The sequence below is a fragment of the Lytechinus variegatus genome, chromosome 9, assembly GCF_018143015.1.
Source record: "Lytechinus variegatus isolate NC3 chromosome 9, Lvar_3.0, whole genome shotgun sequence".
NCBI classification, from domain to species: Eukaryota; Metazoa; Echinodermata; class Echinoidea; order Temnopleuroida; family Toxopneustidae; genus Lytechinus; species Lytechinus variegatus.
Window position 1 is genome coordinate 22272422 of NC_054748.1, and position 23229 is coordinate 22295650.

The 23229-nt window shown below is 38.1% G+C and overlaps 1 protein-coding gene and 1 long non-coding RNA gene across 2 annotated transcripts; one reads left to right on the top strand and one right to left on the bottom strand.

The window, feature by feature from the left end:
• The first annotated feature begins 680 nt into the window (after positions 1-680).
• LOC121421404 (formin-binding protein 4-like) lies at positions 681-18232 on the top strand. The gene is made up of 13 exons (XM_041616104.1): positions 681-873; positions 3486-3682; positions 5450-5625; positions 6717-6918; positions 8140-8924; positions 9959-10070; positions 10976-11163; positions 11783-11887; positions 13156-13289; positions 15600-15811; positions 16385-16914; positions 17383-17549; positions 18144-18232. The coding sequence occupies exons 2-13, from the start codon at positions 3592-3594 to the stop codon at positions 18223-18225; spliced, it is 2784 nt and encodes a 927-aa protein (XP_041472038.1). The 5' UTR covers positions 681-873; positions 3486-3591; the 3' UTR covers positions 18226-18232.
• On the bottom strand, positions 2615-15063 carry LOC121421405. Its single transcript, XR_005970964.1, has 3 exons — positions 15052-15063; positions 11372-11374; positions 2615-2737 (listed from the first exon to the last, which is right to left on the bottom strand). It is a non-coding gene; the product is annotated as an uncharacterized LOC121421405 (long non-coding RNA).
• Positions 18233-23229: the final 4997 nt, after the last annotated feature.

Sequence of the window (23229 nt, forward strand, 5' to 3'; positions counted from 1 at the left end):
CATTTAGCACAAGAAAGGATCACCAGTCATGAGTGTTGAGAATCTTTATTTTTATCATGTACAATGTAACTTATGTCTGTTCAAATGTTTGTATTTTATTATTTTGTTTCATGATTTATAATTTATTGTTGTATGTTTTTCAACTTTTTATTTACGGACTTGCTGAAAAACAGCCTTGCGGCTGAAAGCAGGTTTTTTTTATCCCGTATTTAAATAAATAAAACATACATACCCCCGGCCCCGTAGAGTCAAGACCTATTCATGTAGTTTTGTTAGGCCCTCTTCCACATTGTTTCTTTTTCAATACATTTTTTAAAATCAGATTTTGATGAAACGGTGACTGTTCTGCTCATTGAATTCTATTTTAATTTTTAAAAACATTGTAGCCTGGACTAAAGACAGAGTACCATGTTACATGTAATCGAACATTTTCTTTAAAGGTCTCATTCTGTCAGTTTGAAAACCGTAGAGAATTCAATATTTGTTTTCAAACAAGGGGGTGGGGCATGCAGTACTTACACATGTAGTCAGAACAGGAAAGAAAACAAAGAACCCCAAGTTCATTTCAGGAATTGGGATGAGTTGGGATCCTGAAGAGAAAAGTGAAAATTTGCTGCCACCTTGGGAACATAATTTTCTTTTCAGATTTTACACATTGTGTAATTTTTATTATCTTTTTACTAGTGTGCAGAAGCAAAGATGGTCAGCCCCAACTATCAGAACTACAATCATTCGTAATTGTGGTACAGATTCTTCAAGGACACAAATCTAATGGCTTATAAATCAGATGTGAACACGTCTTCCGATACTTGTATTTTCTGGAGCAGTGCGTTTGTCATTTTAATGATATTTCTCTCGATTCTTTTATACATGGTAGGGGAGAATTGGCCTTTTATAAGCTCACATAACATACAGTAGTTTGCTTTATTAATACTGTAGCTATAGTTGTTTAACTGGTGTACATGTCAATTGCATCAATGTTTCAAAAAGTTTTCAACTTCTTCCACAGATGTGATAATTTTTTTTTAATTTATATATTTTTTTCTTTAAAATATTTTAATGTTATGTTTTTTGTGCATGTACAATAGCTGTTGACTTTGCTATACATGTAGCTTTAGAAGTTTAGACATTTAGCTATAGAAAATCATACATTGCATTATTTGATGTTTCAAAAGCTTGTATAATTTCCTCGAATTTGAGGGTGATTATTGTAAACTTTATACTCGCTTACATGCACATGTAGCTGTAGAGTTTAGCTGATGAACAAGTGAATTGCATCATTTGATGTTTAAAAAGCATATAGAATTTCTTCTGTGGTTGCGATGAAATATTTTCATTTTATTTTTGAAATTCTTTAAACATTTTAAATCAATTCAGCATTGCATTTAAAAAAGATGAGTTGATATCAAAACCACTTTTCCAACCTGATATTTCTCTTGATCCTTTTAACTACATATTGCATTAAAACATCTGCCAATTTGTTTCATGTTTTCTTATTCCTAAACCCCGATGGGTTTTTCTTTCATAAAGCTGTTCGTAATATCTCAGTCACATTTGCTCTGCCCCATAAGGAGAGTTGAAAACACCAGTTTCTTTCATTTTAATTCAAAACACCTACATGTACATGTAGCTAATAAAATATAAACAACAGCTTTTCCGTACGGTAACCATAGAGCAAATGTGACTTGGGTATTAGTTATGAGCGACTTACCGAATGACTGGTGAACCTTTTTTATGTGCTTATAATCACCAATGAACATTTAATGGTGAATATCAGTTTAACGAGAAAAGATCCCCAGTCGTTCTCAAATTCACTCTTAACTTGGCCCCCTGTATTTTATGTTTTGTAATACATGTATTTGCACGGTGGAATTATGCTTTGTGATTGTGGTATAATTCAGTCTGGATGATAGTGGACATCGTCATTGTTATGAAATGTACTCCTAATTGTATCATATAATGTAATGTACATTACAGTATGCCTCTACTGTTCTATCACATGCCCAACATAGCACTGCTTGTCTGTCAGAACAAACTGCCTACCTGAATTTTCTTATTCTTGATTTTTCATTTAATTTTACATGATGTAATTGCAGGTAACTTTGCATGCACATAGTTAGCAAGATAAGGGCGTTTCCCCCATTGAATATTTGCATGTTACATGTTGCATACATGAATGCACACCTGTACTTGTGCATTCAAGATGGGAGCGTCTATACATGATGCAGTATTTGGTACCCTGGGGTACCAAATGATAATCCGCCATTTTGTTGAATTATTTTATTTTTTGCGCTGTACCCTGGGTTACCAAAAATGTGTGCAAGTATATTTTAATGTTTTGTACAGATTTTTTTTTCTTTTTAGTGATCTTATGTAACAATTGATGCATGCAAATGATAACTTTATTCTAATTTTCATGTTCTGTTCTAATCTTCACTGTTCAATAATGAGTTTTGGGACTATAAGCTAATCTTTTGTGTAAGTTAGCTGTCGAAAAGTATACTTAAATTCTTAAGTATAACATAATTTGTTTACTATTATTGGCATTAGATTGTATCAAAGAAAGGAAATAGGCGTTGTGATCATTGTCCCCATTCATTGTCATGATTGTCGCACCGATCATACGACCGTGATCACCATGACAACAATGTAACTGTACACTATTACAACACGAGATGGCGCTGCACAACGCCGTACCCCGGGGTACTACGGTACCCCGGTGTACGGCGTGGTGCATCTATACATTACTCTTACTCAGACAAGCTAAGCTACCCAGGGGTTGGTTATTGATAACTTGCCCTGATCTTACTTTAATATCTGCAGTGAGTGTTAATGCCTGTATTGAGGTAATGTGAGATAAATTATGAAATTTTTGACATTTTTGTACATTTAAATTTTCGAAGTGTATACATGTTTTCGTCACATGCAGTGCATAAAGAAAAGCGTGCATGGAACTATGTGTACACACAATTATGCTGGTCTGATCATTCAGTCAGGTTTTGGGGGATATCATATGAAGAACAATCTCTTCTGCAAGGCAAAAGCTTTTTTTTTTCATTTTCAGGGACTACTTTTCACAACATACAATGCTAACATTGGGATGAATGGGGATTTCCAGGGCTCCGTAACACAAAGATTAGCGATCAATCGCTAAATGAACTGACCAATCAAGATCAATGTTACACGCGCATTTGTCGCAAAATACTGACCAGGAACCAATCAGAAGTGTTCTTTCATATTTTCGATTCATCGCAAACCTTTGTGTTACGGAGCCCAGGACTCATTTGAGCATTTGAGGGACTAAATTGCTCCAAGCCCCGATGTAATTTTCCCCTAAAGTTGCTTTACGCTCCCTATTTTTATTTTTTTCAACAATATTTTTCCTGAATATCATGCAAACAATTTGAAAATACAAATGATTGTTTTCACCTTGCTCACGACATGATCTTCCCTTTAATTCATGGAGATCTGTTTCTTTCCCTTAGATCTACACGCAGCAACAGAATGATCTTTACCTACATAAGCTTGCCAAGACACCCAAGAGATACTGAGAGCAACTAGGAGGAAGCTGTGATACCAACCCCCTTCACCATGGGGAAGAAGAAGGACCGGTCCATGCCAGGCCCGGGCAAAAGACGAACAGTTCTTCAGATTGATGGCCCAGCTGTCAGCACCAAGAAAGGTAAGAATAACTAGTCTAAGTTGTGATTTATTGGTTCTGGATATGGGTGTACAATATACAATGCAGGGCTCTCCTGGGCATAAACGCATCGGGTACTTGACCTGAATTTTGCCGGGACCGGCAGGTGCAATACACCGGGTGAACACCCTACTCTTTGACGAATATTGTATCGGTTTTAATGTGCATAGGTTGTCACTCTGCTGTACATGGGACCAACATTTGCGTCCTTTCCGATGGAGTGTTTTCCAACTGCATTCACACCTGCACTGGATGCAGTGGTGAGGCATGCTTACATTGTATACACAAAGCTATAGCATCAGACTTTTTTGTTATACGCATTTCGGCATGAGCGGGACTCGAACCCCTCACGTTGAGATCTACAATCTTATCCGAAACATGCGCTCTTTCTTTGTTTTGTTGAAGTTTAAGCCATGGCATGTTTTTCTTCAGTAAGAATATTATCCAGCAGTGTAGGAAAAATAGATGAGGGTGACAGGTGATATCCCCCTTATGACAACCCAAATCATCCATAAAATTCCCCCAAAAGGCATGCAATTGTGCGACCATTCTTTGCGTCGCCCCAAGATCTGTCTCAAACAATATTATACAAATAGCAAATAAGCATGAGTGCGATGGTGCGAAATTTTGCATGAGGTGAAAGAAAGATGCTCTATTCAACGAGGCGTTAGCCAAGTTGAATAGAGTGTTTCTTTCTTTCACCGAATGCGAAATCTCGCACCATTGCACGAATAAGAATATTCGCTATTTGTGTTGTACAACGCCTCGGAATCTAGCGAAAATATGAAAAAACAAAAGTTTTTCCCTCCAGTAATCTATAAAAAGGGAGCAAAAATATTAAAAGCGAAATCCCACAAGCCGGGCCCACAAGCGCACATGATCTTGGACAGCATTGCGCATTCAGCGAGCGGGCTGTACGCGCATTGTCACCTTATTAAATGAAATCGCATTGTGACGTCACCTCCTAAAGCCGTGCAATGGTACATTTTAGATGGTACGTCTTGTGTGCAACGGTACGAATGTGTGACATTCAGCCTCCCATTTGATCTCGTACAACTAGCTAAGTAGGCGTTGTACAATGAAGATTATATTCTAGCTATGGCAGAATAATGATTTGCTTCTATTGCAAACATGTAATTGCTTGTTACCCGGAAAAGTAGCCCTTTAAAATGAAAGAAACACCAAAATATCCCAAATCGACCCAATATTTAGAAAAATGATAGCCCTTAGGACCCCCCAAAAAATAAAACTTATTTCCTTCCCTGTTTTCCACATTGTGCTGCACTCTACCCAGGTAAGTGGCATTGGTACATTATAGGAGTAATATCTTGAATGCATTAAGCACTAGAAGTGCGTAGGTGAATAAATATTATACGCAGAATACATGTATATATATTTTTTAGAAATTGTTAGTTGGTGCTGTATAAATGCATAATTCCAAAAAGTTTTTTCCAGTTTGTGATGACTGAAAGTGTTTTTCTCTTAGAACTTGGTATCAAATAATATATCTCGTGACATACTGAATGCAAAGATAAAACTATTTTCTTTTTTTTTTTTTAGAAAATGGCTTCTTATTGAATTTATATCACATGACATGTAGGGTACATGTAGCTGCTCTACGTGACCTTACCAAATCAAAATTATTGGTAGAATTTTGCAAAACCTCACTGATAAGTTTATTTTATCAAAACCATCTTTATATCATGCCCAAATTACCCTTGAACACCCTATCTTTTTCTTCCTTTTTAGGTTATGCTCCAAGCAGTAGCACCAACGTCAATGCCCTCAGTGGGTTAATGGCCAACTACGGGGACAGCGATGAAGAGCAGGATTATGCGCCCCCAACGTACAGTGACCCCAAGCCAGCCGAGGCCCCGGCAAAACCCAAAACCGCAATGGATGCCAAGCTAGCAGACTTTTTAGCTGTGAGTAAATTCATTAACGCATACCTGTCAAGCAGTGATGTAGCTACAGTGGTTGGCAGTGGTCGGCCCAACCGGCACAGACAGTTTCTGACCATCATTCATGAAAAATACTTTCCGACTATACTTTCTAAGACTAATTTTGAATGAAAAGTGTTTCAAAGACAACTCCTTGCAAAGAAGATTTGCACTTTTAATTTGTTTTATTTCTTTTAATTTGTTTTATTTGCATAATTTACAGTAAACAAATATATTTGATAAATATTATTTTCAAGGATTTGCTAATGTCAGGTTATCATTACATGATGTTTATTCGCTTTCGAATAAATTCGGCCTAAATGAAACTGTATTGCCGTGAAATTGCGACCACCACTTAAAAGTCTCTAGCTAGAACACTTCTGCCAAGCTTCCCTATTTAAGAGGGATAGTTCTGATTTTCAGTTATAGAGAGAGCCACTTCAACCAATTCTTGGGAAATATTTGTCTGTACTAATATAAAAGAAGCTCTTCAATTTCACTATTTTCGGCATCCGTCATCCTTTTGCATACTGCAAAGTGTTCCAAATAAGAATTGTTCATATTTTGGAGAAAAGAAAATTTGCCATTTTAACCTGCATGTTCCTATTTCTGTGAAAATCCTCTGTATTATTAAATAGGAAATTCAATCCTTCTCCCATTTCCGGAATTTCTTGGTAATTTGTTTCTATTTGCATTACTATTGTTATTATCATTTTTATTATTCACAATGATAAAAATGCTTAATAATGGAAGTAATGATATGATTATGCCAGCAATAAAAAAAACAAATAAAAAAATTGATAAAAATGCTTAATAATGGTAGTAATGATATGATTATGCCAGCAATAAAAAAAACAAATAAAAAAATTGATAAAAATATAATTCGTCCATTTTCATGGAGTGCACCTGCATGCCTATGTTAATAATAATAATACATAAGATTTATATAGCACACTTTCCATCTTGATTAGATGCTCAAGGCGCTTCAGAGCAGAACAACAAAAACTATTTACATAATACATAAAAGGCGCATAATATCAGGAGTTGTATTTAAACAATATATATTCTGACTCTAGGAAATTGATGCTATGGACACCGCCTCCAACAGCCCGGCCGGGGAGACGGAGGATGGCAAACCGATGGAGGATGAATCCATCGATGGTAGACCCATATCAGGAAGTGATCCCGACCCAATAGATCCACAAGCCATGATGGGGAATACCCTGGCAGCGGGTGGGGCGGAGACGGAGGCAGGGGTACCCAACCCTGAACTGACAGGTAATGTTATGGGGGCCAAATTTGTTATTTTTGTCCAGCCACCGTCAAGCATGCCAGACCAATGAAAGGGATGGTCCAGGCTGGAGATATTTTTATCTCAATAAACAGATTGAAATTCACAAAGCAAAATGCTTAAAGTTTGATCAAAATCGGAAGACAAATATTGAATGTTAAAGATTTGCATTATTCCGGCAAAACAGTTCCAGGCATGTCTTTATGAATAGTCATTAGATGGGCTGATGCTGTCATATGCCCACTTGTTCTTTTTAGATATAAATATTTTCAGCCCGGACCAGCCCTTTAAGTCAAGTTTATTTGATTTCATTGTCAAAATACTTGTTTTTATTGTCAACAGACTGAAACCCAACAGGGCCCTGCTGCATAAAAAATACTATTAAATAGTAACTTGCCATCTATTGGTAACTACTATGGTAACATTGCTAATCAGCCAATCAGAAACAAGTTACCACTTGATGGCAGAGTTTCTATGATAATAACTTTTATGCAATGGGGCCCAGAACGTTGATTTGAATAAAAAGAAATTTCAAATGAGATCAACCCTGAATTTTATTTTTTCAAAATCAGATACAAAATAAAGAAAAAAAAAATAATGTGTATTAGTACCAGCTTGATCCGGTCCCAGATGAGCTAAAGAAAGACGATTTAAAATCGAAGGATGATGTCGATGAGGAGGAGGAGTTTGTTCCCATCCCGAGGAAATGTAAACTGAACTATGAATCAAAGTATTAGTATAGTCATTGCTGGGACAAATAAAGATGGTAACAATGAACTGGAGAATTGGATTAGATGGGTTGGGTGGAAGATGCACCAAATCAGGCAAGTTGATTGGCGGGAGGGAGGGGGAGCTAAGGATGATATGACCCCTGTCCGCTGGGACAAAACCAGGGGAGTGTTTCACAAAGGTTTAAGTACGACTTTGAGTCGCACTTAAATGCTGACTTGCGTGTGTTAAAAAAAAGGCATGACTACATTGGTCAGATCATGCTAAGATGATGATTGATATGCATTACTGCGCATTAATCAATATGATTGTGTGTTACATGTCATATACACGTCAGCATTTAAGTGCGACTATTAAAGTCATGCTTAAATCTTTGTCAAACACCCCCCAGTTTAAGTAATTTGAATCACATCTAAGTAAAACCCAAGAATTAGTTTTTAACATGTTTTTTCTCTCTCTCTCTCTCTGTTCATTTTCAGCTGTTGGGGAATGGCAAGAGTTGCTGGATGAGAATACGAACTGTGTCTATTACTGGAACATGTACACCAATGAAGTGACATGGGAGATGCCTCAGGCATTCAAACTCCAGCAGGAGCAGCTTGCCTCTGCTACCACTGCCCTTCCTACAGCACCGGACACGGGTGCTGCAGAGGACAATCAGGACAATATCCCAGCGGCATCCGCTGTTGAATCAAACGCAATGGACGTTCAAAACGGGGACATTGATGGTGCAGAGATCCCCAATGGTGTCCCAACGGAGGATCTACTGGCAAAGATGGCCGATGCTGTCGGCGAAGTCACCAAGGACGATATCGAAAAACTTCCTGTGTATGGATCAGCGCGGGTGAAATACCAGCTTGATCCGGTCCCGGAGGAGCTCAAGAAAGACGATTTAAAATCGAAGGACGATGTCGACGAGGAGGAGGAGTTTGTTCCCATCCCGAGGAAACGCAAACTGAACTATGAATCAAAATTTACAAAAGGGGAGACCTTACTCCCTGCGACTGTGGACGCGAAATCTAGCAAATCAGATGATCGCGTCGAGGAACGGATCGAGAGGGTCAAGGAAGAGATCGACCACGAAGAGGAAGAGGATGAGGATGATGACGAGGAGGATGATGGAAGATATGATCTACATCCGGAGCCAGAGGAGGAGATCAAGGAGGAGAAGAAGGAGAAAGATGAACTCTATGCTGTTGATATGTTTGCTGATGAGATGGACGACATTGATACGCAGCTTGAGATGGCGCTAGAAAAGAAAAAGGTATGGTTAATGCCCTGCAATCCATCTTGGATGTGGAAATCCAGTGAGACCGACATCCTATTTTCTTGATATGGCAAAATACTTGATCTAAGCGTTGTCATTGTTTTTGTCCAGCAGCACGATCATACTTGTTCACAAGGGGCAGGGAATGAGACCTTACAAGACCTTAATCTACAGTGTATATTCTCCTTCCAAGCGATTTTGCTAAACACAATAAATACTCTTGTATTGTCACTATTCTGTTTCAACCAATGCTGATCCGTTTCTTTCAAGTTTTCACAGAGGGAATTGGGCATGTGTTTATGAACAAATAATTATGTCGCTGTGGGCATGCGCCTGTAATCCAAGCTATGTGGGGAAGTTACAAATTGGATTCGAGATTGAACCCTGGCCTTATCTTTCGGATGGTGACGTTACATGTAAAGGTCGATCCCAGACTAAATAATCATATCTGATGGATACACATCTGAAAAAACTAAATTACACACACGCTGCTGTCTTTTCTTATTTGAGATTAATGGAATTAACCACACTTTGTAAGACGTGGCCTTTGTGCCCTACATTTGTGCTGTGCCCCTGCCTATGTGTCTACAGCTTTTTGATCAATCGATGCACATTAAAATAATTTTCCATTTGAACAGTCTTGCATCTTGCCACCTCAATGGGCATATGATATGACTGAAACCCCAATATTGCATCCACATGTAGAGAGCTGCTTTTCTTCAGGAGTTACTGCAATAAGTAAGAAATAATACAAATACATATCTTTTATTAAAACTCTTTATTTCCTCTGTCACTTTTTATCACTTCCCCTTTTTTCTCTCCTTTCTTTCCCTTTCTCACTCCCTCTATCATTTCTCCCCCTCTCAAAAATCTCTCCTTATTTCTTGTTCTGTTACTTTTTTCACTTTCCCTCTCCTTTCTTTCCTTCTTTTCTCTTCTTTTTTTCCCTTTTTCTCTCCATTCTCTCCCTCTATTTTTCTTCCCCCTCTTATCTTTCCTTCTATCCCACTCTCTCTCTCTCTCTTGTGCAGGCTGAGTTAAAAGAGTTGGAAGAAGCAGAAGACAAGAAATCACCCGAACCTTCAAAGTCTGAGAAAAGCAAGAAACGGAAAACCGATGCAGCAGAGATAGCTAGCATTTATGGTGAGAGACCAGTTCATGATTGATTTCTGTGCATGACTAGTAAAAGGTCATTTGATATATACCATCTAGGTGGTTTTAAATTCACTGACGTTTAACCCTATCTAGACCCTATCGCATTTTCGTTCATGTACACGTGTAAAGAACACCACAAAGAGTTTCTGTCTCAAAAATTAGAACATTTGGAGCTTTATTTAGGGAGTAAGAGGAAAAAGTATGATTTTGCATACTAATTACACATAAATTAGCATAATCACTTAACAGCAATTTGCATGAAATAAATTACTATACAATTTTGTAGATAATGTCCTAGACGACCCGAAAGCTAATTTTCTGCTCAATCGTGCGGTCGACGGCCGAGATCTCAAGGGGGGGGGGGGGGGCCTGGGAGGCCCTCCGGTCATATGAACTCCCAAAATACCCTGGCCTACATGTAGATAGGGTTAAGCCTAATTGTGATTTGATGATTATTCATACATGTCTATTCCTTTGAAAATATTCATTGGTATTTGATAGTTGCCCAAATAATACACATTACGTCAAAATCAGACAATACAACAATCTTTTTCCAAATTTGGTCACTGATGTACTATTTTAGTCACCAGGGTTACATAACACAAAGATTTGCGATTGATTGTACGTTGTACTCGATGGAATCAATCGTAGAAAAATGTTCTACGATCATTGCAAAGCTTTGTGTTACGGAACCCTGTCTTTGCCATGTCTTTCTTTCTTGGAATTTGAATACCGAAGGATGCTATCTCAAGAAAGCTAACACCGCATCTTAATTTGAAAGTTTTAGTGCTTATTCTAATGAAATATGGAAGAGGTCACTTGAGAAAACATGATCATAAAAATTAAAATGACAATATTGAAAATGCAATTATCATTATTCATTTCGTGTTCAGATGAGAGTGGAAGCGTCGATCTATCAAGGTTCAAGAAGAAGCGATTAGAGAACCTTGCTGGGAAGCAGAAGAGCTCTGGAGGAACTCAGGAGACCGGGATTCAATGTGACCTTCATGATGAAATCACCCCAGAGGAAAGGGATAAGGCCAAGGAAAAACAGAAGAAAAGGGAAGAGAAAGAAAAGAAAGTAAGTTAATAATAATAATATTCCGCATTTATATAGCACTTAACACAGCTTTTAAAGCTTTTCAGCTTTTAAAATACTGAAATGTTCTTGATCATGTTGGCAGATCTGTGTGTATTCTAGAAAAGATATAGGGGGCACTTTGCAAATTTTCCCTCATCACAACCCCGATAGCTCCTAATATTCTGCAAACGGAAGGCTTTAGAGCAACCATCTTCTCTAGATGCCCTGAGATCTGCCACAAACAATATTCAGGAACTTATAGAAATCACTACACTACTTACAGAAGGGCAATTCCATAAAATATGTAGGTCCGACCCCCTATATGTGGGACCTTCATGAAATTCTCTCTCTGATTTCTTGTTCTTTTGAAAGTCTGTAATGCTCTCAAATTACCATGACTTGGTCAGTTTATGAAGTGAAGTAAAACTAGAGAAAAATTGGGGTCAGACATACAAAAAGGTTGATTATATTAAGGAATTGCCCAGCAGAATGTTTTCATTTGCATTTACCATATAACTACTTGTGCAATCCATGTAAGTGACCCCTGGGATCTCTCTAAGGCTGCTCTCGTGAATTTACTAACGCCCCTTAATGCTAATATTATTTTTGTGTCTTGCAGGAGGAGATTGTTGAGATGGTATCTACCATGATGAACAAACTGGAATTCCTTGGGATCTCCACCAAAGGCCTTAACAAGTTCCAAGTCATGCTCATTGAAATGGAGGTATGTATATAGAAGCGAGGGTGTAGACCCGTGCAATGATCCACACTAACTTTTTTCTTGGTGGCCCAATCGGTCCACCAAAATCATCAATTTCATATTATTGGTGGCCCCAACGTGGAGCGTTGTGGCCCAGTGGATTAGTCTTCGGACTCTGAAACAGAGGGTCGAGGGTTCGAATCCCAGCCATGGCATAATTTCCTTCAGCAAGAAACTGATCCACAGTGTGCTGCACTCAACCCAGGTGGGGAAAATGGGTACCATTCCTTAAAAAGCTGTGTGTGCTATGAACGCCTAGCTTAGCCGGATAATATAGGAGCGCCTTGAGCACCTAACAAGGTGGATATGTGCGCAATATAAATACCCTATATTATTAAACAATAGAAAATATCATAATTTATCAAAACTTTGGTAGCCCAACTGGGCCACCAAGTGTGGGCTTATACAGAATTTTGGTGGCCCGACTCTCATTTTTTGTTGCCCTAGGCCACGGGGCCACTGCTAATGTCGAGCCCTGGGTGTGAGATATTACAATGAACTTACCTGTCAGGGGGCATTCATGGTCTCCTTTTGCACTGGAAAAATGATTGGGCCACTGTGAGCTGATCAAGCTGTGGCCTTTCATCATTAATATTGAAACATTGGCTTGATCATCATTTTGAGAAACTGGAGGTGATGAGATTAAGAGTGAGAGTCAGTGTGGGCTTACACTTGTAAATTTATCATTGCCCGGGAATCGAAAAGAGATCTTGCTTCCTTCAGTCCACCCCTTTGTATTGTTGGGGGGGTTTTTCTTAAAAAAAAAAGAGTAGAAATAGAATTTTATTTTGTAAGATAGTGGCCCGAATTCTTAAGTCAGGTTAACTTAGACCATGATCTAACTCTGTGCTAAAATTATGGGAAGCCAAAAGTGTCAAAAATTTTATTAAGTTTTATGTTTGCTGTGCTCTTTCCTGATTCATTGATGGCGAAGACAAACATCTATTTATACTTCCTAGACAATTATGAATGATTTGAGAGCCAAATGAGCTTAAATACGATATCTCTATTGTTAGTGATTTATGTAACAATTGGCTATCCATACTTAGACCACAACTTTAAACCTGAGATTAACTTCAGAATACGGGCCAGTAACTGCTTGTGCTTCAGATGAAAGAGAGACTGCAAATTTGTCTCCTGTTTGTCTCGCCTGCAGACATAGGCGTTTTTTACATTGAAATTTTAACCAAGGGCAAGTTTTTGAAATGTCATTGCTTTTCTCTTTTTTTCAGACTCGGATCCAGGATTGGAGGGAGGGGCTCCTGGAAAGCAAGCAGCTCCTGCAACGCCTGGAGACATCAGACTGGGAGCTCCAGCGCTACGAGACGGACGCCGCCCCCAAGGGCTGGCTCTGCTCCTGGGACAGGTACGGTCAAAAAGGCTTCTCACTTTCAACAGCGCCCCCGTTGTTGGCGACTGGATGAATGAATTGAAAAGGGGGATTGTGTATTTGTTGGAGGAACAGTGGACTCTGTCCAGAGAGAGAGGAAATGCTTTGGTGATTTACCTTAGCAGTGTGCTCCGCCCGTGAGGAAGGAGTCCGGGTGGAGCACGATTAACGACTCTTTTAACAATGATGCCTTCACTCTCATAACTCAACTATGTGCAGATGCAATGTACTTTTCTCTCTTAACCCCTCCCCCCATCCCCATGATTTCATCCATGATCGTCTGATCACTTACCCATCATCAATCACTGATTTATCAATCCTCCCATCAACCCATCCCAAACTTTCCCTTGCAAATTCATGTCAGACAACAAATTATGACTAATAGGGTAATTACAGATTTTCCAAAGGTTATGATAACTGTTCCAGATACGTAAGAAGCAGTAGTCATCACAAAAATTTACTGATTCTGGTTTTGATGCAATTTTATTTTTCATTCAAAATTTCACTTTCCAAGTGAAAACAAATATTCAAGAAGCTGATTTCAATACTTCTGTTCAGATTCCAAATTGGATACTCTTTTTATTTTGCTATACAAAAAAAACACACGATCATTTCATGTAATTTATATGGGAAAAAGTGTAAAGAATTCAAAGAAACTGAAGAATTTCTTTGTATTTTCTGTTAGATATTTCCAATTTTGACCTCTTGTTCAAAATAAAAAATCCCATTCCTTTTAATGAACAAGATTTTGTCCCTCAAAATTGTCAACATTTGGGGATTCCCAGTCAGTCCCAACCCTACCAGCTCTGCTCCCGTTTTCACCCCCTCCCCTATCCCTCCCAGTCCTTACAACATCCCCCCCACAATAAAAAATGAAAGAAGAAAAAAAAAGATATTGTGTTTTAAAAAGTCACCAAGATGGTGTAAGCAGGAGTCGACACTTCAGAAGCCATCCAGGATTGTCCATCGAGGAGGATTAGGAATTCTGCCATGACAGCAAGAAGATGTTCCGGTGCGGTCAGTCAAAAACAAATCTTTTCTACCATTTTCTATTCATTTATTTATGATTGAATGATGCTCTTGTTACTGTAAATGATGAATGCTTCATTTTTTCGAAAGGAAATAAAAGGAAAAATGTACTTTGACAATGGACTTTTGTGTGAAATTACATTTTTCTTTTTAATGATGATTCTTGTTAATTGAAGAAATTAAGTATTCAAGCTGTTTATTTTATTACACTTCATTTTACATTTTATATTAAACAAATATTTCTCACTCCAAGTAATAATCAAATAAGTTAACCAGGCCTGCAGTAATTGTAGAAACATTTCTTCTTGATGACAATTTACTTTCATCAGGGCTGCGTATGAAATTTACAATAAGAGTAACTTTGTCATTAATGGTATCTTCAAAAGCTTAATGGAAATCTTGCTTTTGATTGCCTGTTTAGATATATATATACTGCATTGTGGTTTCTGTTGGTGGCAGAGTTACTAGTATCTGTTGCAAGTTCTAAGCAATACTGGTTGTAATTTTATCAATGGCAGTTTTGATCAATTCTCTTGTCTTCCAGAAAATGAAGCATTCATTTGTATTTTTTATTCATGTGTTGTTTGAATATGGTTCAGAATCAGAATAAATGATTTTTCTTTCCTGAATTATTATTCATGAAAGACTTTGGTCTTGAGAATTTGAATATTCATGAGTCAACGAAGATGAATATTCAGAGGTCAATGACATGAATGTTTATGAGTCAATGAGCATGGTCACTCACGAGTCAGTGATTATGAATTTTGAAAAGAAAATCATCTGCTCTTGCACATTTGTTTTTATTTATCTTTAAATTTCTCAAATGGCCCTATGAAAAACTAAGATGATTGGTTTAGGTTGACTGACTCACAGAAACAAGACATGAGAACCACCTTTTTGTACGGCAGCCAATCAATCGCTCTCCTTTGCAGAACAAGATTGGTAGGGGATTTCCATGTCACGCAATCAAATTTAAATTTCCTGGCAATTCACTTCTTAAAACAATTTTCGATTTACCAAATTTGTTTTGTTTGTATTTAAGATATGATATTTACTGAACTTACTGCTTGTATTCACCAATTTTGTTTTTCAGTTTATTTCTGATTGGTGATGTGAAGTCACCAAAAACATGCTTCTTTGAATCATCCAATGTCTAGGTTCTCATTCTCTGGATTTCTCTCTCTTTCCTTCTCTTCCCCTTTTCTCCATCCTATCCCACCACGTGCCTCCTGTCTACTGCCCTCTGTTGACCATCAGGACGCACAAGCAGTACTACTACACCAACATATCAACGAACGAGTCACAGTGGGATTATCCCGTAGAGGCTGCTGCCGAAGATGCTAAGGGGGCGGAGTCGACGGTCACGAGGGAGGAGACGAGAAGCGCCTTCAGCAACGCCGCTGACCGAGGGTCCGCCAACGACGACGGGAACAGCGGAGAGGAGTCCATGGATGAGGGGAACACTTCTGGTAAGGGAAACAAGTCAAAATATGAAAATTGATTATTTGTTTTATTTTTTCAGTATGGTGGTAGAACAGCGTAGAGTGGCATACCTTTGAAAAGTATGAATTCATTGGGACATTGGGAACAGCAGAGATGAGTCTATGAATGAGGGGTATAAGTCATAAATGAAAGTGATTATTTGTTTTATTTATTTCAATATGGTGGTAGAAAAGCGTTCAGCAGTACAAGTTTCTCCAACTTTTAAAAGTGTGAATTCTCTGGACAGAATTCACAATAGTGTGTTTGAATGTGGTTTCAAACCATGGTTTATGAATGCAAATACTTTGCATTAATTACACTTAATTCAGTGTGTATATTGCGACAGCGTCCACAAATGAATGCACTCTTTTGTCTCAGAACTATATTGATGCTACTGTATTAATGAGTCCACTGTTATGTAAATCGATCAAAATATACAGTAGTCTCTTGAATTCATAACATCCAGCAAGTTTGGTACAGACAGTCTTTTTAATTTCTGTTATGAAATCATCGTCTTTTCCTCTTTATTTTGTATTCGCTTGTGCTTTCCTCTTGAACAGATGAAGAGCCTCCCATCCCTAAGCCAGCCGAGATTCAGCTACCCCCTGCCTTACCCCCGTCACCGACTCCTCCCCAACCCCCTATGCCCCAAGAGGAAGCAGAGTCACCCCTCCCTCCCCCTCCTCTACCAGACGGCCCACCACCACCGCCACCACCAGGAGAGGAACCAGCCCTACCTCCATTACCCCCAAGCCCACCGCCATCCACCCCTCCACCAGCACCTCCTCCAGAGGAGGGGGACACCATCCGACCTCTTACCCCACCCCCGTTCCTCTCCTCGTTCCCGGGCGTGGCCGCCATGGCGCAACCCCCTCCCCCGCCCCAGACGTCCTCCAGGGACACGTCAACAGCTGTGATAGGGAAACCTCAGGTCCTTTACTCGGCGCCTGCGGTGACCAAGGGTGCCTCCACAATAGCTGCAGCACCGGTATTGTCTGCACCTGCCACACAAGCCCCAGGACCGCCTGTACCGCAGCAACCAGCGGCACCTCCTGCTAGAATCAAAAAGAAAAAGAAGAAAGGGAAAGAGGTAAGCTGATGACAAATTGTTCATTAAAAGTAATGGTTAAGGTTTTGAATGAAAAAATTCATACTCCATCAAAATTGTTTATAAGGATTTTCAAGTATTTGCTATTATGTTCAAGGATTATTTCTTATTTGAAAGGTCTGGTTCAATTTATCAGAGTTGCTTTGAATAAATTTGAGAAAGGTTACTCTTCATATACCCCAATTCATAATACAGAGATATTCGCCCTTCAAGAGAGAAAAACAATGATAATGGCAATCATGATAAAAGTAGTAGTAGAAGTAGTAATAGTAGTAAATAATAATGATAATGATAATAGTAATGCAATAAAAATGAAATAATAAACACTTAGATTGAATGAATATATGTATTCAAAAAATAGCTGCACTGATTGGATCAAATAATTGTGTGTAGTCCCATCCGCTTATATATTTGTAATGGCATTCTTCCACTTTCTCAATCCCCTCTTAGGGTAAGTTGGTTAAGAGCAAGCTTCCACACTCCCTCGTCTCCAAGTGGAGCAAGATCAAGGAAGAGCAGGAGAAAGAGATGGAGGAGAGCGAGGAAAGCGAGGAGGAGGATCTCGGAGTCCGCAACCAGAAGATGATTGAGGAATGGAAAAAGGAGCAATTAGTCATGTAAGTTCGTGAATTAGAATTAAGCAATAGTGGTCCACGTAAATATCCTTGGGGAATGTACTTTTTTTTTTCAAGGAGGGGAATATTGGTATCCGTAATCGGAAGATGATTGAGGAATGGAAAAAAGGAGCAATTATTCATGTAATTTCATGAATTAGAATTAAGCAATAATGGTCCATATACATATCCCTGAGGGGTGCCTTCATATGCCTCAGTCTGTCCATCAAAATATGGGTACCTGGTAAAATGTGACTCTTCATAGCCAAGAAATTTGGGTGCCAAGTCACTGGTTATTGCTGGAATGCTCCCCAGGGAGTGGAGATTTGAATACTTTGATTATAATGATATTAATGCTCAGAGTCGTCAGCCCTTTGTATCAAGTGGTACATCAGTTATTATTGTTATCTTAGAATCACCTATAGCAGCATATGGGATGCAATTTTTGATCTTTATCAAATCCCAACTAACTAAATCCCATTTCTGTTGGGATTTAATCATCCAACTTGTGTTTTTAAGCAGTGCTAATGATAGATGTAATGGAACAAATATCCTGACATACGACTTTCACCGAATTCAAATTCTTTTTTTTTCCAGGGGCAAAGCGAAGTACAATGCCAACTTTGAGCAAATCCAAGGGGACTGGAGGGAAAGACTAAAAAGGAAAACCAAACCGTGATGCATCGTATCAAATGTAAAATGTGGCCATTTAGTATTTTGCCTTTCAACAAGGTTTATAGGTGTATGCATTCATCTCATTTTGACATTACTGACAGACTTACGATCCCATCTTATCAGTAGTTGCGATTGATCTAATCAGTTTCAACTATGAAAATCTAACAATGTCTTTATCCAATGGAAACCGGGGGCACTGAAGCATTAATGTTTGTGATTAATTGCAAAATGGAAAGTTTCAATCATCCTGCATCAACCAATCTTTTGAAATTGCTATTGATCGCAAATCATTGTGTTATGGATCCAGTTACAGCCTTGCTTTTATGTGTAGGATACATGTATATGTGAAATAGTATGAAAGAGAGAAAGAACTATGAGACTGGCAGAGAAAGAGTGGACACATTCGTTCATAATTTTTAGAATACTGCTACATGCTGTACTATATAACATTGCAGAATATATATATTTAGAGAACAAAAAAAACTTTTCAATCTAGGGGGTGTTTCATAAAGCTGTTCGTAAGATAAGAGCGACTTAAAGAACTGGTGATCCTTTCTTGTGGTAAATGGTATACACCATTGATGATGGTTAAGCGCGTAAGAAAGGTTCACCAGTCGCTCTTAAGAACAACTTGAAACACCCACCAGCTTGCATTTTTAAGTACATGTAAGTGGGGAAGTTTTGTTTTATAACTTTTGTGACACTAAAGCTTTGTTAGTCTTTTCACAATTACGAATTTGTCATCCTCCTTGATGGTCATCTGAGGTAAATAAGATTAAAAGATTTTGCTGTAATGATGAATATCTTTACCTCATGTAACCCTAAATAACTGATTCTGAAGGATTGTTCTAAGACATGACTTGTTCTCTGTAGGCCAATAAGAAGATTTATTTCCTTAATATGAAAAGAAATGGAAATAGCCCGCTCATTCATATGAATTTAAAGAAGTTAGTGGACACTGTTTCCTATGTATTACGAAAGCTAACAATTACTTGAAATATGGTGAGAAATGGAAAACTGTATTGATACTATTCCTCAGTGGGGTATGTTGTGCCGTTCCTGAATAGAAGACTTTAACCTTGCTAATCATTACACACTCTAAATTGGCAACACAAGCAAAATAAACAACAAAATTAATGTTCAAATGCAAATTGGCAATTTTTCAGTTACAAAGTGTCACAAAGATTTGCTGATTTGCTGTAATCATTCTTTCACATCTTTTGGTTTCTGTGTATCACAATTTTAACATTTGAAAATATCCATAAAGGGAGATAATGACTTCACCAAATTTATGAGGTGATGCGTGGGTCATCTCCAATGCATTAACAGTTGTTTTATTATCCTTCTTTCCTTGGTGATTTACCACACCGGGTGGTCATTTCGTAAGTTAAGAGCAACTTAAAAAATGACTGGTCATCCTTTCTTGTGGTAAATGGTGTTCACTGTTAAATGTTCATTGGCAATTATTTAGCACATAAGAAAGGTTCGTCAGCTGTTGTAACTTACGAACAGCTTTATGAAACAACCGCCTATTTCTTCATAAGGAAATTTATAGTATCTAATTTCCCCATGAACTCTAAGGTAATATAGTTTCATCATGATATGAAATTTAGTATGTGTTGCTGCCATTAGGTAGCCTATGTTTGGGATACAGTATTTGTTTGCCACTGATGAAATGTTAAAATCTTGGCTTGGTGTTCATGATCAGATATTGACAATTAATATGACTTATCAAAACGTTTACTGTCTATGGACAGGGACTTGCTTGCCTGATTTTCTGACACAGCAACATATTTTTTTCTTCAAATCTACCTGTGCATGATTTGTTACATTTTGCATTTTTCATATGAAAAGGCTGTAAAGACATGTTTTTTGTCTGCCTTTTGGAACATACCCTTGTTAATTTCTATTATTTCAAAGATTTAAGGTGATGATATACAAAACGATGAATTCATGGCATTCTGTGCATATCATTATAAACATTTGGAGCAACCTCCTACATTCTGTCTAACGGGTTGCTGTATGAAACTTACAATCAATTACTAGTCAGTTTTAGGTCCCCAGGGCCCCGTCTGACAAAGAGTTACGGTTGATCCGATCAGTCTCAAGTATATGGAAATCCATCAATGTCCTAATTTTTCTTTAGGAAATTTGCTTGATGTCCTCTGAAAACAAAGAAAAGCATACTGAATTGTCAAGAAAACAATGAATGTATGAATATACATCATTTCTAGAAAATATTATGAACCAACATGTAATTTTCTCTGTCGACGTTGCTGGCTTTCCATGCTTGCGATTGATTGGATTGATCATAACTCTTTGTAAGACGAGGCCCAGATCAGTCATAAGTCTTGAAATTAATTGTAAACTTCCAATTCACCTCTGGTCTACTTCTTGCATTAAAAACTATGAATTGATTTTGTATTATTTGAGATTGATCTATCAATTGTAAATTGCAATTGCAATTGATTGCAAATATTTTCTTACAACCCCCCTAACTTATATGATCCAGTATGCCAACTGGAATCAACTGTTTAAATTCAACATGTATGTAAGGCACCCCTTGGATGGCTCCCTTTTAGCTAATAGGATTTTATCATCCAATCTAACATGTTATTTCTATTAACAAAGTACATGTAGATGATTATTTCAGTACGAAAGCCTACATTTTATTATGTAGTCACTTTTATGGACAAGATCTTTGGCCTGCTTATATGGACAAGGAAGGCTACATGGTCATTATAATTGTGCTTTTTCACTATTACCGGTAAACAACAATGTAAAAATACTATACGAAGAATACCAACTGGCAAGCTGGTTGATGGGCCTTTTAATTGTGGGGTTCCATACATGAATATTCATCACTCTACAGGGACAGTTGACCAATCAAAACGATCGGTCCACCTGCTCCCTTTTGTCCATTGCATTGATGATGTGAGTCGAGCTGTTATGAAAGATGGCTCCTGATTGGTTTCTACCATATTGGTAGCAGATTGGAATTGCGATGTAAAAGGCCACTCCACCTCTCAAGTGTAGTATTGCTGTATCAGTCCCTATTCACTACTCAGCCGGAGGCTCTGACAAAAAGGCCAGGTGTGTGTTTCATAAAGCTGTTTTAAGTTAAGAACGACTTTAAGAACGACTGGTGATCCTTTCTTGTGGTAACTATTATGTTAATTGGTGATTACTTAGCGCATGAGAAATGTTCACCAGTCGTTCTTAAAGCTGCTCTTACAAACAGCTTTATGAAACACCAACATGGGGGCGTTTCATAAAGCTGTTCGTAAGTTAAGAGTGACTTTAAGAACGACTGGTACTCTTTTCTTGTGGTAAATGGTATATTCATTGGCAATGGTTTAGCGCATAAGAAATGTTCACCAGTCATTCTTAAAGTTGCTATTAACTTACAAACAGCTTTATGAAACACCCACCAGGGCCGGTTTTAAGTTCATGCATACATGTATTAAGTATTTCATGTGAGTTGCTACTTATTTACTGCTCGTATTCGATCATGCATGTTTTCTCTTTCAATAGTGTTTGTACTCCCATGAAGTGGAAAATGTGCAGATAAATTGGACATAAAGTTGATGATAGTTGGGGACATCAAAGTTGTCAGATTTATTGCATTGTGATCTTCGTAATGCCCTTACCCTGGCAAAATTAAGGTAAAATCAAAATAAAGTGGAAATTAAGGAATTGATGAGCTTTCAAAATAGTTTCAAATGTTCTTGTAATATCATATGCAACGGTAAATCCCTACTTCCTCTACACCTTTTTATCTCCTGTTTGGTCTCATCGCACATGGTCTAATACAAAAGCCTACTTTTATTATGTAGTCACTTTTATGGACAAGATCTATTTATACTACGGACAAGGAAGACTGCATGGTCATTGTCATTGTGCTTTTTCACCATCAAACAACAATGTAAAAAATGCTCACGAAGATTAGGAACTGACAAGCTGGTTGATGTTGGTTTACAACCAGTTCCTCTACTAACAACTTGGTCTCTGGTTTCTCCTGTTTGTGGTAACTCCCGTAGGAACTCGGCAGGACAGCATTTTTTGCTGGTAAATGCCAAGCTGGTATATAACCAATTACCTTGGGAACATTTTACATCTAGGTTAATCAGTCATAGTGGCTGACGTAATATACGACAGATATCACTCTTGGGCCTTTTTATCAAAGTGGAGACAATGGCAGAGTTGGGATTCGAACTCACAACCTTGCAATTATGAGTCCAATGCTCTAACCACTGGACCACACGACCCATATTAAAAAAAAGTCTAATCGCCATTCACTCCATTAACCATTTACCCCATTTATGATTTACCATTTTGTCTACTTACCAGTTATGCTATACCCATTTGGTATAATATTCACTTGGTTGTAACACCACTTTAAGTTTCAACTGTTTACGAATCAAATTTTGTGTAAATGATATCGGCCTGCATACGCTTGTGTCTTTGTATCACGATATTTTTTTCTCTGTTAAAAGCGCAGAGAGAAATATGTTTGTTATGCACAGTGCAAGTATTGTGTTATTGTAATCAAACTTTCTATTTTCACAATTCGCCAAATGATTAGTAGACTGAACGCCGTTTCACATCACATAGTTAAAAAACCTTAATTTGAATGATTCCAGTGATGAATAAGGCTAATGACAAATTTTTTGCACGTGTGAAACCAAACTGAAACACGATTAGAATCATGAATGCAAATCACAACCAGGGAATTCAAATTCTACTGTGGAGGTGAATTCCAGTTTCATTCCATTTAAATCAGTTTTCGAGTGAGCGTGTGAAAGGTACGGTGATTCTAAAGACAAATTGCAATCATCATTACAATGATGATTCAAGATTCACATGTGAAAAGGCCCTAAGTGGAAGATAATCTATCTTGGCAATTGGTTCATGAAAATTCAAGTGAAGCGGGTACCCCGATCAAGCGCAGTGTAGACTAAATAGCAATCAGACCAAACAGACTATCTGGCCCCTATTCTGAACTCTG